Source organism: Hydra vulgaris, chromosome 11 (assembly GCF_038396675.1).
Source record: "Hydra vulgaris chromosome 11, alternate assembly HydraT2T_AEP".
Lineage (NCBI taxonomy): Eukaryota > Metazoa > Cnidaria > Hydrozoa > Anthoathecata > Hydridae > Hydra > Hydra vulgaris.
The window spans coordinates 53,965,001-53,985,736 of record NC_088930.1 but is presented as its reverse complement, the minus strand read 5'-3'; the positions used below and the strand labels follow the sequence as shown (position 1 = coordinate 53,985,736).

At 26.3% G+C, this 20,736-nt stretch overlaps 2 protein-coding genes across 3 annotated transcripts in view; one reads left to right on the top strand and one right to left on the bottom strand.

Annotated features, from left to right (window-relative positions):
- LOC100213132 (serine/threonine-protein kinase Nek10) overlaps positions 1 to 20,736 on the top strand; it is a 94,444-nt gene that overhangs the window by 21,828 nt on the left and 51,880 nt on the right. For both annotated transcript variants that reach the window (XM_065809213.1, XM_065809212.1), the window contains exons 10-11: positions 17,555 to 17,634; positions 17,966 to 18,052. In XM_065809213.1, the coding sequence (XP_065665285.1) occupies positions 17,555 to 17,634; positions 17,966 to 18,052 (167 nt within the window). The remainder of the gene's footprint in view (positions 1 to 17,554; positions 17,635 to 17,965; positions 18,053 to 20,736) is intronic.
- On the bottom strand, positions 807 to 15,993 carry LOC101234608 (uncharacterized). The gene is made up of 9 exons (XM_065809214.1): positions 15,615 to 15,993; positions 14,829 to 14,995; positions 13,694 to 13,802; positions 11,072 to 11,428; positions 7,893 to 8,074; positions 7,703 to 7,814; positions 5,823 to 5,973; positions 5,704 to 5,746; positions 807 to 2,985 (listed from the first exon to the last, which is right to left on the bottom strand). The coding sequence occupies exons 1-9, from the start codon at positions 15,847 to 15,849 to the stop codon at positions 2,746 to 2,748; spliced, it is 1,596 nt and encodes a 531-aa protein (XP_065665286.1). The 5' UTR covers positions 15,850 to 15,993; the 3' UTR covers positions 807 to 2,745.

The window sequence follows — 20,736 nt, the reverse complement described above, 5'->3', positions numbered from 1 at the left end:
AAAAACTTTTTTCACTCATCCTCTAATTTCTTGCTCTTTACTTTTTTTCTGTTCAATGACAGCTTCTAACTGTTTTATTAGATACAAAAAACTTTATGAAAATTTGGTAAAAAAGATTATTAATAGCTTTTTAACAAATAATTTAATTATATTAAAAAAAAGGCTTTTTAAAAATTCTACTAATATCCAAATACAAATTTCTTCAAATTAAAAAGTCATCATAAAGTATATTTTAAAATTTGTCTCATTTTTCATCTCGCTGATTTTATTTTTTTTACTTTTTGTCTCTGTATTTTTTTCTCAGAAATTTTGATTTTACAATATAATGTAATATACATTTATAATTTTTTTTATAATTATGTTTTTTTATGCAATTTTATCAGAATTCATAATTTTATAATTGCATATTTTTATGCAATTTTAATGGAATTTATAGTTTTTTATAATTTAATAAATTAAATATTTTTATAAAACATTTATTACATAAATGCACAGTTGGCCAGAATTCACTTTTAATAGACAAAATCAATAACTAATTAATTATTAGGTCTTTATTTACTAAATTTCGCATGAGTACTAATATGAGGTCTGCGCTTCATATGAAAGTGATATTTTTTATATTTAGTTGCTATGGATAACTAATTTTTGGTAGTTGCGGATGTTTTATGTGTGTTTTATACTTTAAAATTAGTTTGCATATTAATGATATTTGCATTAATATGAGGTTCTTATGAGGGGACTATTTATCATATGGTTGCTGTTGTTACCTAGTTTTATGGATACCTAATTTACATAGCAACAACCTATTTTGATAGTTGCAGATTTTTTATGAGTACTGTATTCACTTATTTTAGCATGAGTACCAATACGTCATACTTTTTTTAATTTAGTTGCTATGGATACCTATATTGCTTAACAACCAGGTACTTTCCTTAGTTACACACAGATAAATAGAATTTTGAATAAATTTTTATCGGATTTTCAACCCTCCTATTTTAAATAATTATTGAATATCGGTAATTAATTTTAAGTAAAGATTTAGGTCATTAATAATAAAAACAAAAAATATTGCAATAAAACATTGACAATTTGAAACACATTAATAATTTATAAAACATACATACATGCATAAAATAAGATATCATATTTTGGGCAAGTTGACAGTCGGAGCCTGAAGCAAATCACTAACTCCTTCTGGGAGTTAAGATTTTGAATTTTGAGGATTTTGAGACCTTCTCATGCTGCTGATTATTGGGTTTGATGAGCACAAAAGTCGGCATAATATATTTTAGTTAGTTTCCAAACGACTGCATTTGCGAATGTAGTTTTCACGGAAACATTTGAAATCATTGTTTTGTGCTTCCTGTGTTTCTTCAGAGACCATGCCTATAAGCTAGACCTTTCTCCTCACAACCTCATGTCTGTGTAATAAAATCTTGAGCAAACTTTGTGGCATGTAATACCATTGGGTAGCTCTGTACAAATAGGCAATCAGTCATGTAATTATAAAAGCTAAGTTAGCCATAGCTCAGTATAGAAATAACAAATAAACTCAGTACTTTTAAAACGCATCTGCATTAATTGGCAGAGCTGATGACAATGTGGTCAAGATGACATGCAACTTTTTCAGCAGTAGTACATCCAGCTTTAATATTTCAGCCATAATACTTTATATTTGGCATATTTAAATAATGAAATAAAACTTTTATACTATGCCAATTTTATTATTCACTTATTACAGTTTAAAATGACATTAGCATCTATAACTGTAGCTAAGTAATACTTTTTAAATGTTAAAATGTAATGAAATAGAAATCAATACTGTTATTATGCAAAAATAATCAAAAAAGTTAGGTATCAATAGCAACCAATTAAAATTATGATTTCCATAAGAAGTGTGAATCTCATTTTAATACATGTATTTAATATAGTGTACATAGCACGAATAAAAAAACTGTTAAAATAACATTAATGTAAAAATAAGTTGTTGCTATGTAAAATTTGGTACCATAGCAACCAAGTTGTACTCATTTTGTAGCTTGAATACATCGATAAAAGTGTTTTGACTTCCTTATATGTTAAAGAACAGTTTATAACTATTCATTTGCTGCCCTAACCAGCCCCAAAAAATATGCATTTAATTTGGCACATTTAAGTAGTAAAATTAAACTTTTGTGTTATACCTATTCTAATATTCTTTTATTACACCTTAAAATGATATTAGCATCTGTAACTGTGGCTAAGTATTACCTTTTAAATGTGAAACTGTAATAGGATAGCAATCAATACTGTTGTTATGCAAAATTAATTAAATAAAACTGTGTAACGAGGTATAAAAAAGCTGTCAACTTTTCACCAAATGAAAGCTGTTCCGGAAAGATGATTAAGAATTATTTAACAACAAATATAATAAAATAACTCCAGAATTTTAATTAAATATATATATATATAGAACATTGTATATGATTTTTAGACAGATTGGATCATGTCAAAATTTTGACTTTGGTCCATAGCTGGCCCACTGTGAAATGATTTCAAAAACTTTTTTAATTATTTTGAAACCTTTTAATTCAAGCTCTGCAGTGGTAGAAGGAACAAGTTGTTTGTATGGGAATATTTATGAACTCATAGAATGTTTAAAAAATTAATCTTAATCATTAATAGAATAAAATTAACCCTTATTTGCTTTTTTTTTATACAATAAATTTTTTATTTCTGATTCATAATATGTAATGTTTATGGTTTTTAATTTAACGGTGTACTATAATAGGTAGGTTCAACAATTTCACTATATTCTTTGTCGATTTGTAAACATTTATTTTGGGGTGTTGATGGTGTTCCATATGCATAACTATATTCATTAGATTCTGTCGTGTTTTCAGTTAAAGTAAAATCGTCTTCCAAAACTTGATAATCAGGTTCTAATGTCTTGTAATCAACTGTTTCAACACTTGTGGCTGATTCATAATGTTTGGCGTCATTTACCTAAAGAAAAATTGAAACTTTTTATTTTTCTTTGCCTTTAGTAAAATAAGTATTCAAATAAATTTAATAAAATGAAATTTAAAAAAAAAGTATTAAAAAAATAAGTGTTTTTATTAAAATTAAATTAAATTTTTTTTTTTCAACACCTTGACTTCCAACAATGCTGCAAGCAACCACTATTAGAGTTGAAATTTACTGGAAGAGAAAAGATGAAGATTGTAAAGCAAGATAAGGATAAACAGATGACTTGAAAGATTGCAAATCATATGAATCAGGAAAACAAGGTAAAAGAAGCAAATTCCAAAGAACTGATGTTTGAGGGAAAAAATTAGACAAGTAAGATTTTTTGGAGCACATAGGAACAGTCACAGAAAAAGGATGAGACTTACTTGAATGACGAGTAACACAAGAATGAATTTTAGTAGATGGCACAAGAGACGCTAGCTCTTTAGAGCAGTGCCCATTATAGTATTTGTAGAAAAGAGAAGAAATATTATGATTATGTGATAATGGTTGGAGGTTGGCTGCAAGAGCAGGTCCAACTATGTTTACAATGCGTTTTTGCACCTTGTTTATAAGAGAAAGGGTATCATTAGAAGATCCGTCCCAGATATGGCAGTATTCCATACAAGGACGAATTTGAGATTTATAGAGATAAAGAAAAGAATCCTGAGTAAGAAAGCAGCAAGCACGATACATATATATATATTAAATTAGATTATATTAAATTACAGATACAGAGATTAATTATATTAAATTAATTGAATTAGTAGAAGCTAATTTTGTAATTAATTTAATATATGGTTTCCAAGAAAGATGTGAAGTAAGAGTTAACCCTAGAAGATGAAGGGTAGATGACTCATCGAGTATATTACCGTTCATTAATATAGAAAGATCTAGATTATTGCGATAATGATTAGCTAAAAAAAATTGAGTTTTATCTGAGTTGAGGTTCACCAGCCACTGACAGTCCCATACTGCAATAAAAGTGAGATCCTTTTCAATCTCAAAAGCCTCTCAAAGCAATCAGAGAGTGTTGGCTTATCATCAGTGAACAATGCCACCTTAGATGTTGGAATTTCTGGGAGATCATTAGTGTAAATTAAAAACAGTATAGGGCCTAGGATAGACCTTGAGGAACCCCTGATGTTACAGGATATGAAGAAGAGTGCTGTCCATTGAAGACAACTTTTATATTATGATTAGTAAGGAAGGATTCAATAATCTTAAAGATGTTACCAGATACACTGTAAGAAAAAGGCTTATGGAGAAGACCACTATGCTAAACTTTATTAAAAGCTTTAGAAATGTCAAGACGGATAGTCTTAGCCTCTCCACATCTATCTAATAAACACAATAAAACCTATCTGTTATTACGGTTAACAAATCAGCAGTAGAACGAGAAGATCAAAATCCATATTGATGATCAGAAAGTAAATTATTAGATTCAAGATTCAAGATTAAGTGTTTGTTAATTAAAGACTCAAAAACCTTGCTTATGATAGAAAGAAGACTAATGGGAGGGTAGTTAGACGAGTCAGATCGCTCTTCAAAATTTTTGAAAGAAGGTTTAACAGATACCGTTTTCCAGCAAGCTGGAAAACAAGACTCTAATAAGCACTTGTTGAACATATTTGAAAGTATAGACGAAGTTCCAGAGAATATTTCTTCAAGACTATAACAGGTATGTTGTTCAGGTCACAAGCTGTAGAAGAGTCTAAGCAGGAGATCACTAAAGATACAGAAGCTGGAGTGATACGAATGTCAAGCAATTGATCAACCTATTAGAAGGCTATATCAGGTAGAATGCAACTAGTGGAATCAAGAGATGATATTGATGAAAAGTTCTTAGTAAACATTCAGCTTTGTCTTTAGGTGAGGTGACAAAGTCTAAACCATACAAGTGAAGTGGAATTACCCTTCAGATTTACCCTTACTATTGATACTATTAAAAATTTTCCAGAAGTCCTGAGAGCCTAATTTTTGAGATGAAATACGAGATTTTGTGTACTGAGAATAGCAGGCTTTGGCCTTAAACAAAAACCTTTTTACAATGGTTTCTAGCAGTAGTAAACAGATGTCTGTTTTCTGGAGAATTGTTTTGCTGATAGATTTGAAAGTAATGGTTTTGATTGAAAATTGCAGTAGCACAATAAGAGGAAAACCATAGAGAAGAGTGAGGCTTGACTTGGAATCATCCAGAGGGAACAAAGGATTCCATATTTCAATGTGTTGGTAATAAAAATAACACATATGCTCTTTATAAAATAAAAGTGTGTTTTTAATGAAGTGATAGATTTTTTCTTAATCTAATGAAAGTTTATGTTTTTAATGAAATTGTGAATGGTTTTAAAATAAACAATTTGTAAAATATTTTTTGGGTTTCATTAACCCACCATGATACAAAAGTAATTTTTGGCACCCTTTTGGGACTCAAATTCAGAGTAATACATTTCAAATCCCTGATTTTGGGATTAGAACAGTTATTATTACTCAGGAAAAGTCCTTGGTAATTATATCTGTGTCAATAAATTTCCAGTTGTTTTTTCTTAATCATTAGTAATTTGTAAAGATTTTTTTAAACAAGTTAAATAAAAAACCAGAGAAACTTCTTTTTTTATTATTATTATTTTTTTCAAAGTATTAATAAAAAAAAGTGTTTAACAGGTTTTATCCTCTTTAATTATGTAAAGGGTAGTTAAAGTTTATAAAGATTACCTTCGCTTCTTCATTTAATAACTTTTTTTGTTGCAAGTTTTTTCTAAAAATAAGTTGTCTAATATATTTAACACCATAAAAAGTTTTTTGTAAAAAAATAAAAACTCTGTTTATGTTACCTGACTAGAAATATTACACTCATAACAATAGAAATCGATATGAATACAAGACTGCATGTTATTATTATTTTTCTTGTGTTGTATTTTTGACCTTCTATTTTTGAAAAACAAACTTCAATCGTTGAGTTTTGTGAAAAATTGCCCAATGGATCTAAGAGAGGAAAAAACAATAATAATAGTTTTGCATATAAACATTTCTTTTAGGGGAATGAAAAAATCAGAAAGAAAAATTCATCTGTTTTGGATTTGGTAAAAAGGGTTTCAACTTAATGTTATAAAATATATATTCTAATAAACCTAATTACAATAAAATAAAAAATTAATAAAATGATGAGTGAGTTATGTGATAAAAGTTAATAAAAAATTATTTTCTAAATTTTTTGAATTTAAAGCCTTTAATCTTTTTAAGGCCTAGTTTTGCTTTTAAGTATGTTAAACCTAGATATGTTACATAAGAATCTTGGTATAAGTTATTAATAAGTATTATAAACACTTTATTGTATTATATGTTCTATTTCGACTTAGAATCTGAAAAGGTTTTTCTTTAAACTAATATATTCACAACAAAGCTGCAAGTACTATTAAGGTAGGAGTTACATGTGGAAGAAAATAAATAATAATGTTTAATAGTGTTAAAAAGCAAAGCAACAGTTGGTGGAAAGTTGTAGAAAATGTGAATGTGAAAAGTTGTAGGTTGTATGATTAAGGAAAGCATGAAGATGGGAGAGAGTTTCAAAGGGAAATACAAATACAGTAAAAGAATCCAACTTTGCTGAACAACAAATCAAGTGAGAATGAGTTTTGGTAAATAGAACTAGAGGTGATAGCTCATTTGAGTAAAAAAGAGAAAGAGATGCAACCTTACAACAATTGGAGAGTGGCTCTAAAGCAGTTCTAACTACATTAACATTGTGTTTTTGGACCTTGTCTAAAAAAGAAAGAGCATCATTAGAAGAGCCAGCCCAAATATGACAACAGTATTCTATACATGGCTGAATAAGAGGTTTGTGGAGGTAGAGAATGGAATTAGGAGTAAGATAATGGCAAGCATGATAAATAGAAACGACTATACATTTAATATACAATAGGATCTCTCAATTACAATTCAGTCATAGAATAAGAAGATCAAAATCCGTATTAATATTCAAAAAGTAAAATATTAGACTTTAGAAAAAATGTTAGAAATTTGTTGATTAAAGTCTCAATGACCTTGCTAATAATAGAGAGAAGACTGATTAATTGGTAGCTAGAGGATCATTGATATAAGGATTTTTGTTGAATTAAAAAATATTTTTGCAAATAGTTCTGTCTAAACCTTGGAAGAGGTAAGATGAATTTTGCAAGAGGTAAGACTTAACTGATGAAAATTTATTTACCACTTACGAAGACCACAAATATTTGTAAAGGATATATTGAAACAGTTAGATGATAGTTTTTTATGTTTAAAATTTTTTTCTACTTTAGTCATGTTTTAAGTTAAAGAAAACGTGACTCATATCATAAATGAGCTAACAATGTAGAGGTTCACCCAGAATATCATGCATATAATAACTTATGGGTGAGCGAAAACCTTACCAAATGTTCATACAGAAGAGAACAATGTTATTACAGAATTAGTGTCTTGTCAAAACAGAACAGCATACAAGCACAGTGTCTTATCAGAATAGATAGAACAATGTCTTCTCAGAATGTTAAAAACTAGATCAGAATATATTAGTACAGTGCTGAACAAGTATAGTGCTAAAAAAGTACAGTACAACAAGGACAGTGCTGAGCAAGTGTTGATTTGTATCTGCAGTAGTTGAGTCTATTTTATTCTATTAAAAGATCAAACTGTTTTTATGTTAAATTTAAAATGTTTTTGAAAAATTAAGTCTTACATGTTCGTATCCCATTAAATTTTGTGACAATGCAATGTATGCTGTTATCTGAACATTGGTATATAACTTTGTTTATTAATCCATGCCATAGTTCCTTAGTTGCAATAGTGATCTTAAAAAAAATATATATATATTTTGTTAATTATCTAGGTTCAATAAAAATTTAAAAATATAATTATAACATAGGTACCATTATCTCATTTTGCTCTGTTATTATTAATGTAGCAGCAAATATATTACTCCATCTTTCATCCCAAAATCCTCCATCTGCATGATGATTCCACACGTATACATTTAAAATTTTTAATGTTTGATTCATAAGACAAGATGAGTTGAGTTTGTTGCTTTGATCCATCGCAATATTGTTGCATCCTGTCAAATTAAGCTTTTACAATTTTTTCTTTTATCAAATATTATAGAAAAAAAACTAAGAAAAAGCCCCACCAAGGGTTGCCTGAAAATAGGGGAAGGGTCTAAATCTTTTTACAAACTCAATCTGTTATTGATTTGTTGTGTTCAGTTATGACTGCTATTTTATGGATTTTATTATGTTTACATGGATATTGTTATTTTTGCATGGATATTGTTATGTTTACATGCATATTGTTGTGTTTACATGCATACTTTTATGTTTACATGGATATTGTTATGTCTTCATGGACGTTGTTATGTTTACATGCATATTGAAACTTATTATCTATGTGTAAAAATGTTATAAAAAGTTACCAGTACCATAGATAATCTTCTGTTATTAAAGGTGGTGACTCTTTGAACAAGAAAATATATTAAGGATATGGATATCCTTCAAAATTTTGGTCAAAATTTGGATCAGAAAGTTACAATCTTGGTTTGGAAAAATGTAGTTTCTAGTTTTGTTTCTTGTTACAAGAATAGATTCATTAGAAACAGAAAACTTATTTCAAAGTAGAATTAAACCAGTTTAAAGCAAGTTATATTTTTTAGTTGTCAAAATAAGTTCACTGAAAACTATACAAGAGCATCACTGATTAATCTTGTTGCAGCAGACAACAGCAAAACATGTGCATCAAATATTATTGTTGCTTTTTTTTCTTTTACAGCCAACACATCATTAATTCTTAAAGTAACTTCTTCTAATTTTGCAAAAGTTTCACAAATCTCTGGTAAATATTACTTTAAATCCTCTATCCATTACTTTTCAACACAATAGTAGCCTAATTTCAGTAATTTCAATTCAATACCCCATCATAATCACTACCAACACATTTTCCATCAGTCCTACTCTAGAACACCCTGTCCAACTATGAGACACAAATACACATATCATTTCATTCTTAAGCGTGCCTAAGGGTCATTTAAATAATGTGACAGTCTGGGTTAGGGGGAATCAAAAAGAGTCAACAATTTGACATTGACAGGGAGGGAGGGGGTTAGCTACAGTGTGACATGACAAAAAGAAATTTAAATCAAAATACTCATCACAGTTTAATTAGCTCAAATTACAGACATTTCCTATTAAAAATTAATTACTCATGTTTTTGGCTGGGTTTTCTGCTTAACTGGAACTCGATAAAACTGAAAATTTCAAGAATAAAAATGTCTATTAAAAAGAACTTTAGGCCCAAGTTCTGATTTGGGAACAAGTTTAGGCCCTCAGCAGAAGTTCATTAATTAATTTATTTAAAACATATAAAGCTGTTTCAATTGAAATATATGCTTATTATAATCATCATTTTTTTGTCTTTGAACAAATAAATTACTTAACATCACACAACTGGAAGCAAGGGAAGGGGGAGGGGAGTTTTTAAGATGCTACAAAATATCATGGTGGAAGGTTGGGGTCTAAGAATACAAAAAAACATCTGATTATTTTCCTTACCACCATCACCTTCATTCTTATCATCAGTTTATTCAAAAATATATCTAATAACCTCTTGTGAATTCAACTGTTTATCTGAAGTCAAAAAATAGTCAACCTCAATTACACAAATACATTCTAGGAGTTAATTCCATATTCTATGAGTTATCTCCCTAGGAGATAACTCATAGAATATGGTTTTAACTCCTAGAAGAACTCATAGAAGTAGGTGTAAGAAATAACTCCTATCCTAGGAGTTATTTCCTACACCTACTGTCAATCTTGACAGTGAACACAAAATGTCATTGCTTTTTCCCCTAACATGTATAAACATATGTGTCATGATATTAAAAAGCAAAGCTCTTGAAGTTGTAAACTGATAGAAATATTTTTGCACCAATATCAACACAACCTTCAAATTGGACAAAAAATGCTCTTGTTTATATGACAAAAATGTCTCTAATAAATACTTTTTAAAGCAACTTTGAAAACTTCGTGGATAGTCTCAATGTATACTTTATATCTTTTCTTATGTCTTTTCTATATATATCTTTATATCAATATGCATCTTTTTACAGTGCTATCGACTGATTGTTTGTCCTCCACAACTAATTAAACTAAATTCAAGATGCAAGTTTTTCAAAATTGTCTTCTAGGAGCAGCTAGGCTAGAATCAGCTAGGAGCTAGGACCTAGGATCTTCTAGGAGCATTGATTCACATGATGCAACCTACAGTGATATCCTTCCAATTAATGAGCATCTTGGTGTTGCAGCACTCTCAAACACATCTTAAACAAACCAGACTATTTAATCACACTTAGTTTATCACCTATTTACATTCCAACAATTATCAAACATTTACATTCCAACATCCTTTCAAATTCAACAAATCATTTTAGAGTTTGGCAATGCATTTAAACACATATCTACCCGGTGCTAACTCTAGCCTTGATGTTATCTGAAAATTAATAAATCTCATGTCAATGTATTTTAACACATATCTACGCGGTGCTAACTCTAGTCTTTATGATATTTGAAAATCAATCTCATGATCCAATAAATTAATATTATTTGTTTTTGTAACTCAAATCAAAATTTATTTCAATTAAAATAAAGTTTATATTTATTTTTCTGATAAATTATTTTCAGTGTTTAAAATTTGTATTGTTAAAATTTATTTTAATTCTTAACTGTTTACATTAAAAGTTATATAAAATTTAACATTTAAAAAAATGATGAAAAACAAACAAATTTTATTTAAATACAAAATAGTCAGCTAAAAAACAAAGAAAAAATGAATTTTATCATTATTAGCACGTTTGGCAAGTGTTATGATGGGGTCACATCAATAAAAAGGTAAGGAACCACAGATATTTTAAAGAAATTCTTTTATGTCATGCAAAACTTGTGACAAAATTTAAAAGATTTTCTTTAGTAAGCTTACTAATTTATTAGTAGTTCATTTTAACTATTATAAATATTTATAATTAATTATCATTAACAGATAAAAATAAAAATTGAAATAAAATTACCTAATGCTAATCCTAATAATTTTTCTCCCAAGCATGATGCATTCGAAGAATTTTTAAATAACAAAAATGTTCCGCCTTTATTGATGTCGTTGCATTTACATTGGAAATTTTCATTGATTGCATCAATCGTGGAGCAATTCCTTGTGACATTTATTTTGTCTTGGTATCCTCGTTCTATGGTTATATTTTGCATAGTGTTTATTTTTGTTTTTATAGAAGTTTTAAATAGAGGATCTACCGAAGCAAGCGTTTGCTTTGTGGTACCAACAAAATTTGAAGTACTTATTAATTCCACATCTGCTATTGCAGAATAATTTGTCATTAGTATATTGTTACCATAGTTTTGAAATAGTGGATCTATAAGAGAAAAAATTTGTCATTAGTAACAGTTTGTTGTTACCATAATGTTGTTACCACAATAATTTGCATATTTTTAATAAATAAGAATATATTAATTTAGAATTAGTATATTGCATTATTTGAAAATCTTTTTATCTTGTAAAACTTTTCTAAATAAAAATATATATACACATAAATGCAGTTCTGTGAAAATAAAATCATATTTCCTAATGTTTTTAATGTTCGATATATGTTCAATATATGTCTATTTATGTTAAGTTTGATCTGTCATTCAGTTTGATCCATCATTCATATTGATCCATCATTCTGTTTGATCCTTCATTTAGTTTGATCCATTATTCAAATTGATCTGTAACTCAATTTGATCCATCATTCAGTTTAAAACCCCATTCAGATTGATCCATCATTCAGTTTGATTCATCACTCTGTTTTATCCATCATAGATTATGACTCATCATTTAGTTTTATTCATCAAACAGTTTGTTCTGTCATACCGTTGATGTATCATACAGTTTGATCTGTCTTTTAGTTTAATAAAAAAGTATAAAAAAATTAGAAAAAGTTTGTTATTTATTATATTATTATTTATTATATTATATTATGTTATTTATTAAATAAGATATTTTTGAAATTTTTTTTTACCAAATTATATATATATATATATATATATATATATATATATATATATATATATATATATATATATATATATATATGTATGTATATATATATATATATATGTATATATATATATATATATATATATATATATATATATATATATGTATATATATATATATATATATATATGTATATATATATATATATATATATATATATATATATATATATATATATATATATATATATATATAAACTAATTCACTAACGACAAGACTGCAAGCAAAACCACTATTAAGTTACTAGAAATTATTTAGTTATTATTAAGTTTCTAGAAAACAAAGAATAGTGTTAAATAGCACTAGGTTGTAAGTAAAACAAAAAATAACACTAGGTTGTAAGAAAAATAAAGAATAGCACTAGGTTGTAAGAAAAATAAAGAATAGCACTAGGTTGTAAGAAAAACAAAGAATAGGCACTCAGTTTTTGTTAATGGAACTAGAGATGATACTTTGTTTGAGCAGCAACCGTGATAGTATTTGTAGAAAAGAGAAACAGCTGCCACCTCACAATGGTAGGAGACTGACCTAACCTTGGCTGATAGATAAGGTCTAGCTACATTTACAATGGTTTCACAGTTAAACCTGGTCTAGAAGAAAAAGAGCATCATTAGTAGAACTAACCCAAGTATGACAGCGCTATTAACTTTTACATATATTTTATTTATATTATAGTATAATTTATTTGTATTAGTTATATATATATATATATATATATATATATATATATATATATATATATATATATATATATATATATATATATATATATATATATATATATATATATATATATATATATATATATATATATATATATATATTATTTTTCATGACAAAATAAATATTTATTAAAAGTCAAATGCACCATTGGATTTTTAAATAGTAAGATTTTTAGGAGCAAGAGTTATTACATTATGTTGAGTTAAAGTTTTGTAGATAAAATGTTTGTTGTAGCTGCAGTACAATATATTGAGTTAATTGCAATACAATATAATGGGTTAGTTACAGTGCAATATATTGAGTTAATTGCAATACAATATAATGGGTTAGTTACAGTGCAATATATTGAGTTAATTGCAGTACAATATATTGATTTAATTGCAATACAATATATTGAGTTAATTGCATTACAATATTTTGAGTAAGTTGCAGTACAACTGAGTTGCAGTCTAAAGAACTTTTTTTTTTACTAACTTTTGTTTACTTTATTTGTATTAACTTTTAATTAAAATAATGTATCAACTGATATGTCATGTTTATTATGAAAAATAGAACTAGTGTTCCTGAACTTCTTTTAGTTGCAAAATGAATAATTAGTGAAAAAGAAATTGTTTACCTTCTATTTAGCATTATGGCAATATTATTTGATATAATTTTGTTATAATACTAAAAATGTAAGACTTTTTGATGTAACTTTGGACAAAGTAAAAAAATTGAAAAATAAAAATTTTTTATATATTATTAGTTTTATATAATAAAACAAATTTAAAAAGTTTTTTTTTTTTTGTTTTATTTTTTTTATTTTTTATTGTGTTTATTATGTTTATAAATTTTTTTAAAATTTGTAAACACTACTTACATGTTCTTTCTCCTGGAGTTTTAACTAAAATACATTTTGTATTAAATGATGAACAAGTGTACCATATTCTGATTAGTAAACCATCCCATAATGCATTAGTTGTGTTCATCTATAAAAATTTGATTTTAAAGTTTAGAGTATTATCACAGTATTTTTAAAACTTACTGTAATGGTCATTACCATCATAATTACTGTTCTGATGATGGTGATGATAATGATCACAGTCTGTCATCAATATCACCACCATCAACACCACCATCATCATCATCATCATCATCATCATCATCATCATCATCATCATCATCAGTATCATTGTTATCATTGTAATCAAACATCATCACAGTAATTATTATTATCACTTTAAGCAAACATCTGTAATAAAAAACTGTTAAGTCTAATGAATGACAAGTTGGGCATAAAGAAAGTTTGGTAAATTGTAAAGAAATTAAAAAAAAAAAACATATTTTTCATAAGATAATTTTTTGAAAAAAAAATATTACAAAAAAATCCTTTCCTCTGTCACAAAAATTTCTTATTCTTTAATGGCTATTTATTAAATATATTGAATTAGACAGACAGAGGGCAGAAAACTGAATTTTTTAAACTGAATTTACAAGATTTGGGAACTTCTAAGATCAATCTGACATTCATTGTGTGGTTTTCATTTAAGTCCTCTTCACACAAATTTTTGAAATCTTGCAACTAGTTATCTCCAAAGTTCTCAAATGGAAGCAAAATGTTAAGTAGTTATGCTTAAAACAGTAAAAAGCAAAAACTTTTCAAATACATAAATATTATTACTTTTTAAGTGCACTTAGTTTGTCTCTATGTTTTAATATGTCTACCCTGGTTAGTTTGCCTCTATGTTTTATTATGCCTACCCTGGTTACTTTAAAGTGACAAATTAATTCAGAGGGTAGATCAAGATAGAATTAAAATAAACTTAAAAAAAAATGGTTTGTATACTTTTTTGAAGTTTTAAAAATTTTTTTCAGAAATTTAGTATGTTAAGTATGTTTTTAAAATATTGTAATTTGGAATTTATTTGCATTTTTCAGAAGCATCAACATCAGAAACATCAACATCAGAAACATCATCATAACAATCAGAAACATCATTATAAAACAATCATTACCTTAATGTTGTTTTTTGAATTGATAAATAGCATTGGTTTAATAACTGCATTCCATCCAGAACTCCATATACCTCTGAAAGATTCATTAAGTTCCCATAATTCCACTTTTGTTATACTAGCTTTAGGGCAAACACTTAAAGTATTCTGATATACAAAGGATTCACATTCTTTTAAAGAAAATAAATGCATGAAATTAAGAAGAGAAAAAAATAGTTTAAAATAAAATAAAAAAGTGCCAAAACAAGTTTTAAACAAGTTTTAAATAATAATAAAAAAAATTGTTAGCATTAAAACTGCTTCAAAATAATCAACATGACTCTTAAAGGGTAAAGTAAATAATCAACATGACTCTTAAAGATTAAAATAAATAATCAACATGACTCTTAAAGGGTAAAGTAAATAATCAACATGACTCTTAAAGGTTAAAGTAAATAATCAACATGACTCTAAAAGGTTAAAGTAAATAATCAACATGACTCTTAAAGGTTAAAGTAAATAATCAACATGACTCTTAAAGAGTAAAGTAAATAACCAACATGACTCTTAAAGGTTAAAGTAAATAATCAACATGACTCTTAAAGGTTAAAGTAAATAAGGATGATAAAAGATCCATTGTGATAAATATTATGATTGACACCTTGATGAAATTAACAATTAATATTGATGAACATAGATGAACATTAATGAACATTAATGAACATTAATGAACATTAATGAACATTATCAATATAATAAATACAGATCAATGATAAAGATTATCATTTTGAAAAATAAATAAAAATCCACCTGCTTCATCAGTTACAGTGTTTGTTCCAAGACACTTTGGTTTAACCGAGTTTTTTGATAATAATGTAGCTCCATTTAAAATATTTGAACATTTACAAGTTTGTGATTCATAGTATGATCCTTCAAATTGACATTCATCCTCTCTGCTTAATCCACTCATCTCATCTTGTAAATCTCTTTTTATTACAACACATATTATTAATTTAAAAAGCAAAAAAAAGGTTTTGGTCTCCATTAATATATTATACTTTTTTTTTCAATTGCATAACTTTTTTTTTGTTGAAATTTTTTTATGGTTTGTAATGCTACATTTTTTGCTAATAATGTTTTAAACAATGTTTAGGGATTATGTAAGCTTTATTGATTTTTTAATTGATGTAATTAAATACATTTCTTTCTTTTGTTTGAATGACAAATTTGTTTAGCTATGTTAAGCACTTTATTTACTAAGGTTTTTAAGGTTTTAAATGTTTAAGAAGTATTTTTTTTAAACAATTAAAGTTATATGTTTTATAATTAAGAAATATATATATATATATATATATATATATATATATATATATATATATATATATATATATATATATATATATATTTCTTAAGTATAAAACATAACTTAAAATGTTTTTAAAAAATATTTGCTAATATATATATATATATATATATATATATATATATATATATATATACATACACACACACACATATACATTTAATATATAAATAATACATATTAATATATAAAAAATACAAATATATACATATTTATTTTTATATATACATTCAAAAATTAAAAGGAATCTTTATATCAATTAAACAAATTGATATACTTAAAATGATTTTTTAAATTTAACAAAAAATTAATTTTACAGTTTATGTAATAAATTAGATGATAAATGATTTAGTTGTTTTTAATGGAGGTAGTTACATAGATTGGAAATCGTTAAATCTTTTATAATGTCTTATTTGCAATATTATTATGTTTCCTGTTTTTTGATTTAATGACAAGCTATCTATGATAAAATAAGATTTAAATTTTATACATGTTTAAAGAATAGTTACAAATAAAAGTAAACAGTTTATTCAGTTCATAAATAATAACAATATTTATGTTAAATTTAAAAAAAAATATTTACAATAGTTTAAATTTTAGAAATATTTAAGGCATAAAAATTTTGTACTAAAAATTGTTTCATAAATAAGGTAGTAAATTATATATAAATATATATTTTATATATATATATATATATATATATATATATATATATATATATATATATTTATATATACATTTATATGTATATATATATAAGGTATATGTATATTCATAAATAAGGTAGTAAATTATATATATATATATATATATATGTATATATATATATATATATATATATATATATATATATATATATATATGTATATATGTATATATATAAGGTCCTTAAGCAACCCATAATAATATTTTTTTGAGCTTATTTTAAAAATCCAGAGTCATTTTTTTTGTAAAACAACAATTTGAACATTTTTTTATTTTCCACAGTTTTTATAAAATTATTACAATTTTCATTATTTTATTTCTTATTCTTTTTTGTTATTATTTATATAATTTTTTAAATTCTTTATTTTATCTTTTTTATTCTTTTTTTGATATTATTTATATATTTTTTTTTTGTTATAATTTATATATTATTTTTTTTAATTTTTTATTTTATTCTTATTTCTTTTTCTTACTATTATTGTTATTATTGTTGTTGTTGTTATTATTATTGTTATTATTATTGTTTTTATATTTAATTTATATTATTGTTGTTGTTGTTATTGTTGTTGTTGTTGTCTTACCTTATTATTTATTAATATTTTTTTAGTTTTAAATGTGTATAAAAAATGAAAAGTACTTTTTGACCTGCGTATTACTTATAATAATAATATTTTCAATTTAGAGCTTGGTTTTGCTTCTTTCTTCTACAGATATAGCTATTCTCCATCTTTCATTATACACACTTCTTGGGCTTACCAAAAGGCTTGTAATTTTTATCTAAACAATTTTGTTCTAAATAAATATAATGAAAGTATAATTATAATAACAAGCATTATTAAACAATAACATTATCAAAAAATTTTGACTAAAACAAAATATATATAAATTTGATTTTTAAAAAATATAAGTATCATTTTTATTATTGTTTATATTTATTATTATTATTAACTTATAATAATGTTGTTAATGGTATTATTATTGTTGTTTGCATTAATGTCATTGATAGCATATTAAAGGCATAGTGACATTATTAATAACGTATAAACAACAAATAATTCATTGATAATAACTTTTTATTTCTATTGTTTTACAGAGAAGATGCCAGAGTAGCTGTGTGTGCTATGAACAGCGTTGAAATTCTTGTTCAAATTACAGCAGAATATGATGATTCATCAAGACAGTATGGCTTCTTCCTTTTCTATTTATGCAAAAAGTTCAATTGTTTTTATCTATTTGAATTAACAGTTGTAATTTTTTGTTTTTGTTTTTGTTGTTTTAAAATCTTTGGATTATGTATTATTTTTTCTACTTTTTAAGTTCAGTTATTTATCATTTATCATTTTCTAAATGTGTTGTTTTTAGTTCATTTCAAGTTAATAATTAGTTAATAATAATTATTAGTTATAATACTCAATTGGATCAGTTTATAAGATAAATAAGTTTACTTTTTTTAGGTTCTTAATTTTTTTTTATAATGCCTCAAATATATCAGCAAATGTAGATTTTCCAATGAAACATTATTTATGATGTTATACTGAAGTTTTATACTAAATTTTGTGTGGGCAGTAGAGGTAATAGGGGGAAGCAGCAGTTTTTTTATTAATGAGAGCTAAACTTCTACTAATGACTAATTCTACATCAAGTTACTTAAATGTTTGGAAATTTTAAATCATGTGTCCTTGTGTTTTTTTTTAAACTTCAAAGTATACCTAATAAAATGAGAAATAAGTAAAAAATAAAAATAGACATTTAGAATGCTTTTTTTATTTTTATTTTTTGTTTTTTTTTTGATGCAGAATTTAAAAAATATGAAGTTTTTATAATTTTTTTAGTTGTTTATTATTTTTATTTATTTTTTTATTTAATTTATTATTTTGTTTCTTATAACAAAATTTAACTGGAAAAATAACAAAAAAATTAAACTGGAAAAAATAACATAATAACTTTAAAATAAATCACAGTAACTTTTTCAAGAAGTTATAAAAAAAACTTGCAAATATAAGTCTGATAAAGTATTAAATTTTGTTTATATAGTCTTTTGGAAAAAAAAAGCAGAAAAAGGCACATTTACCAGCAGAAAAATGAAAGACTTCCATCCAAGGGCCATCATGGAAATCATGGAAAGAGTCCCAGTCAGCTTTAAGGTAGTAGCAAGCGGTATAATGATAGGGGGATTCTGATGATGAAGAAGATTGAGATAATAGTTTTTGAGAGATAAAACCATGATCTAAGGGTGAATGTGGAGAAACTGAGCACTGACTAGATCAGAAAAAAGACATAAGTCAAGCTGAGAAGGTAAATAATTCGGATTGTCTGGAAAGCAAGTTGGAAAGTTGACTATTTGAGTTAGGGATTGAGAAAGGCAAAAGTTGTGGGCTTTAAGGCCTGCAGAGTGACTGACACTAGAGCCAAACCATTCACTGTGATAGGCATTAAAGTCACCAAAAACAACGATATTTGTTGATGGATAAAGAGAGAGGACTTAGTCAATTTGATCAGAAATAACATCGAAAAGAGTGTAGTCTTGAAATGAAGGAGAGTGGTATAGAAGAAAGGCATTATATTGAAGTGGTGCTAAACAAAAGAACATAAAAGAATAGTCTGTGGATTCAAACCTAGTTTCTCGGCAAATGGGTGAATTCTTATGAATGTAAATGCCCAGGCCAAGCATGTGACTATTGGAGTCTTTACAAATTAAAGGAAGATAACTATGAAAATAAGACAGACAAAATAAGACAGGTGAACTCAAATCTTACAAAAAGCAAGTAGGTCTGGTGAACTTTGCAAGAGATAAGACTCAACAGGCGAAAAATTTCTTTGAAAACCACAAATAGCCCAAGCAATTGGCTTATTACTATTAATAAACTCTAAGTCGTAACAAAGGGCTGCAAATGTGGCCTTGGCAATGCACACCAAAGTATGAACAGGGACACCATCCATGCGCAATATGGCACTGTTAGTACTCTGATATTTTACAGCTGTTGATAGAATCAGCCTCTCTAAGAGCTACCACAGAGTTAGGGAAACCTAACTACCAGCCAGCCTCAGAATAAGGGGTGCAAGGCAGGTCAACAGATAGAATCTGTTTACCCCTTAAATTATATATATATATATACATATATATATATATATATATATATATGTATATATATATATATATATATATATATATATATATATATATATATATATATATATATATATATATATATATATATATATATATATATATATATATATATATATTATAATTTACCTCCCCAAGGTAGAGAAGGCCACTACAGATGAGGAGGCTACTTGTGGTTATAACCCTCTCTCAACTCTATAACTCTGAAACACTAACCTTGAGGAACAAGGCCGCTGCACAGAGAAACAAGTTGAGCGCAGTACTACCAGGTAGTAAACGACCGGGGCTATGGCCGGGGCCAGATTTGATAACACATAGCCGTTAATGGGGATAAGTTTATCATCAGTGCTGCATTAATATTGATAGATCCTATAAAAAATGTTATTTTTAATTGAAATTTATGATATGAGTTATAATTAAAAACAATACTTTTATAGGATCTATCAATATAAATGTAACCCCGGTCATAAACTCGGCCAGGGCTGCATTAAAATTGATAGATCCGATAAAATATTGTTTTTAAATAAAATTCATATCATAAGTTTTAATTAAAGATAAGATTTTTATAGAATCTATCAATATTAATGCAGCCCTGATCATAAACCTGACCCTGGTCATGGCTATGTGTTATCAAACCTAGCCCCGGCCCTGACCCTGGTTGCTTACTACTACCAGGACATGGTGGGAATCAAGCTTGAAACCTCTCGCTTATGAAGCGAGCGCTCTACCACTACACC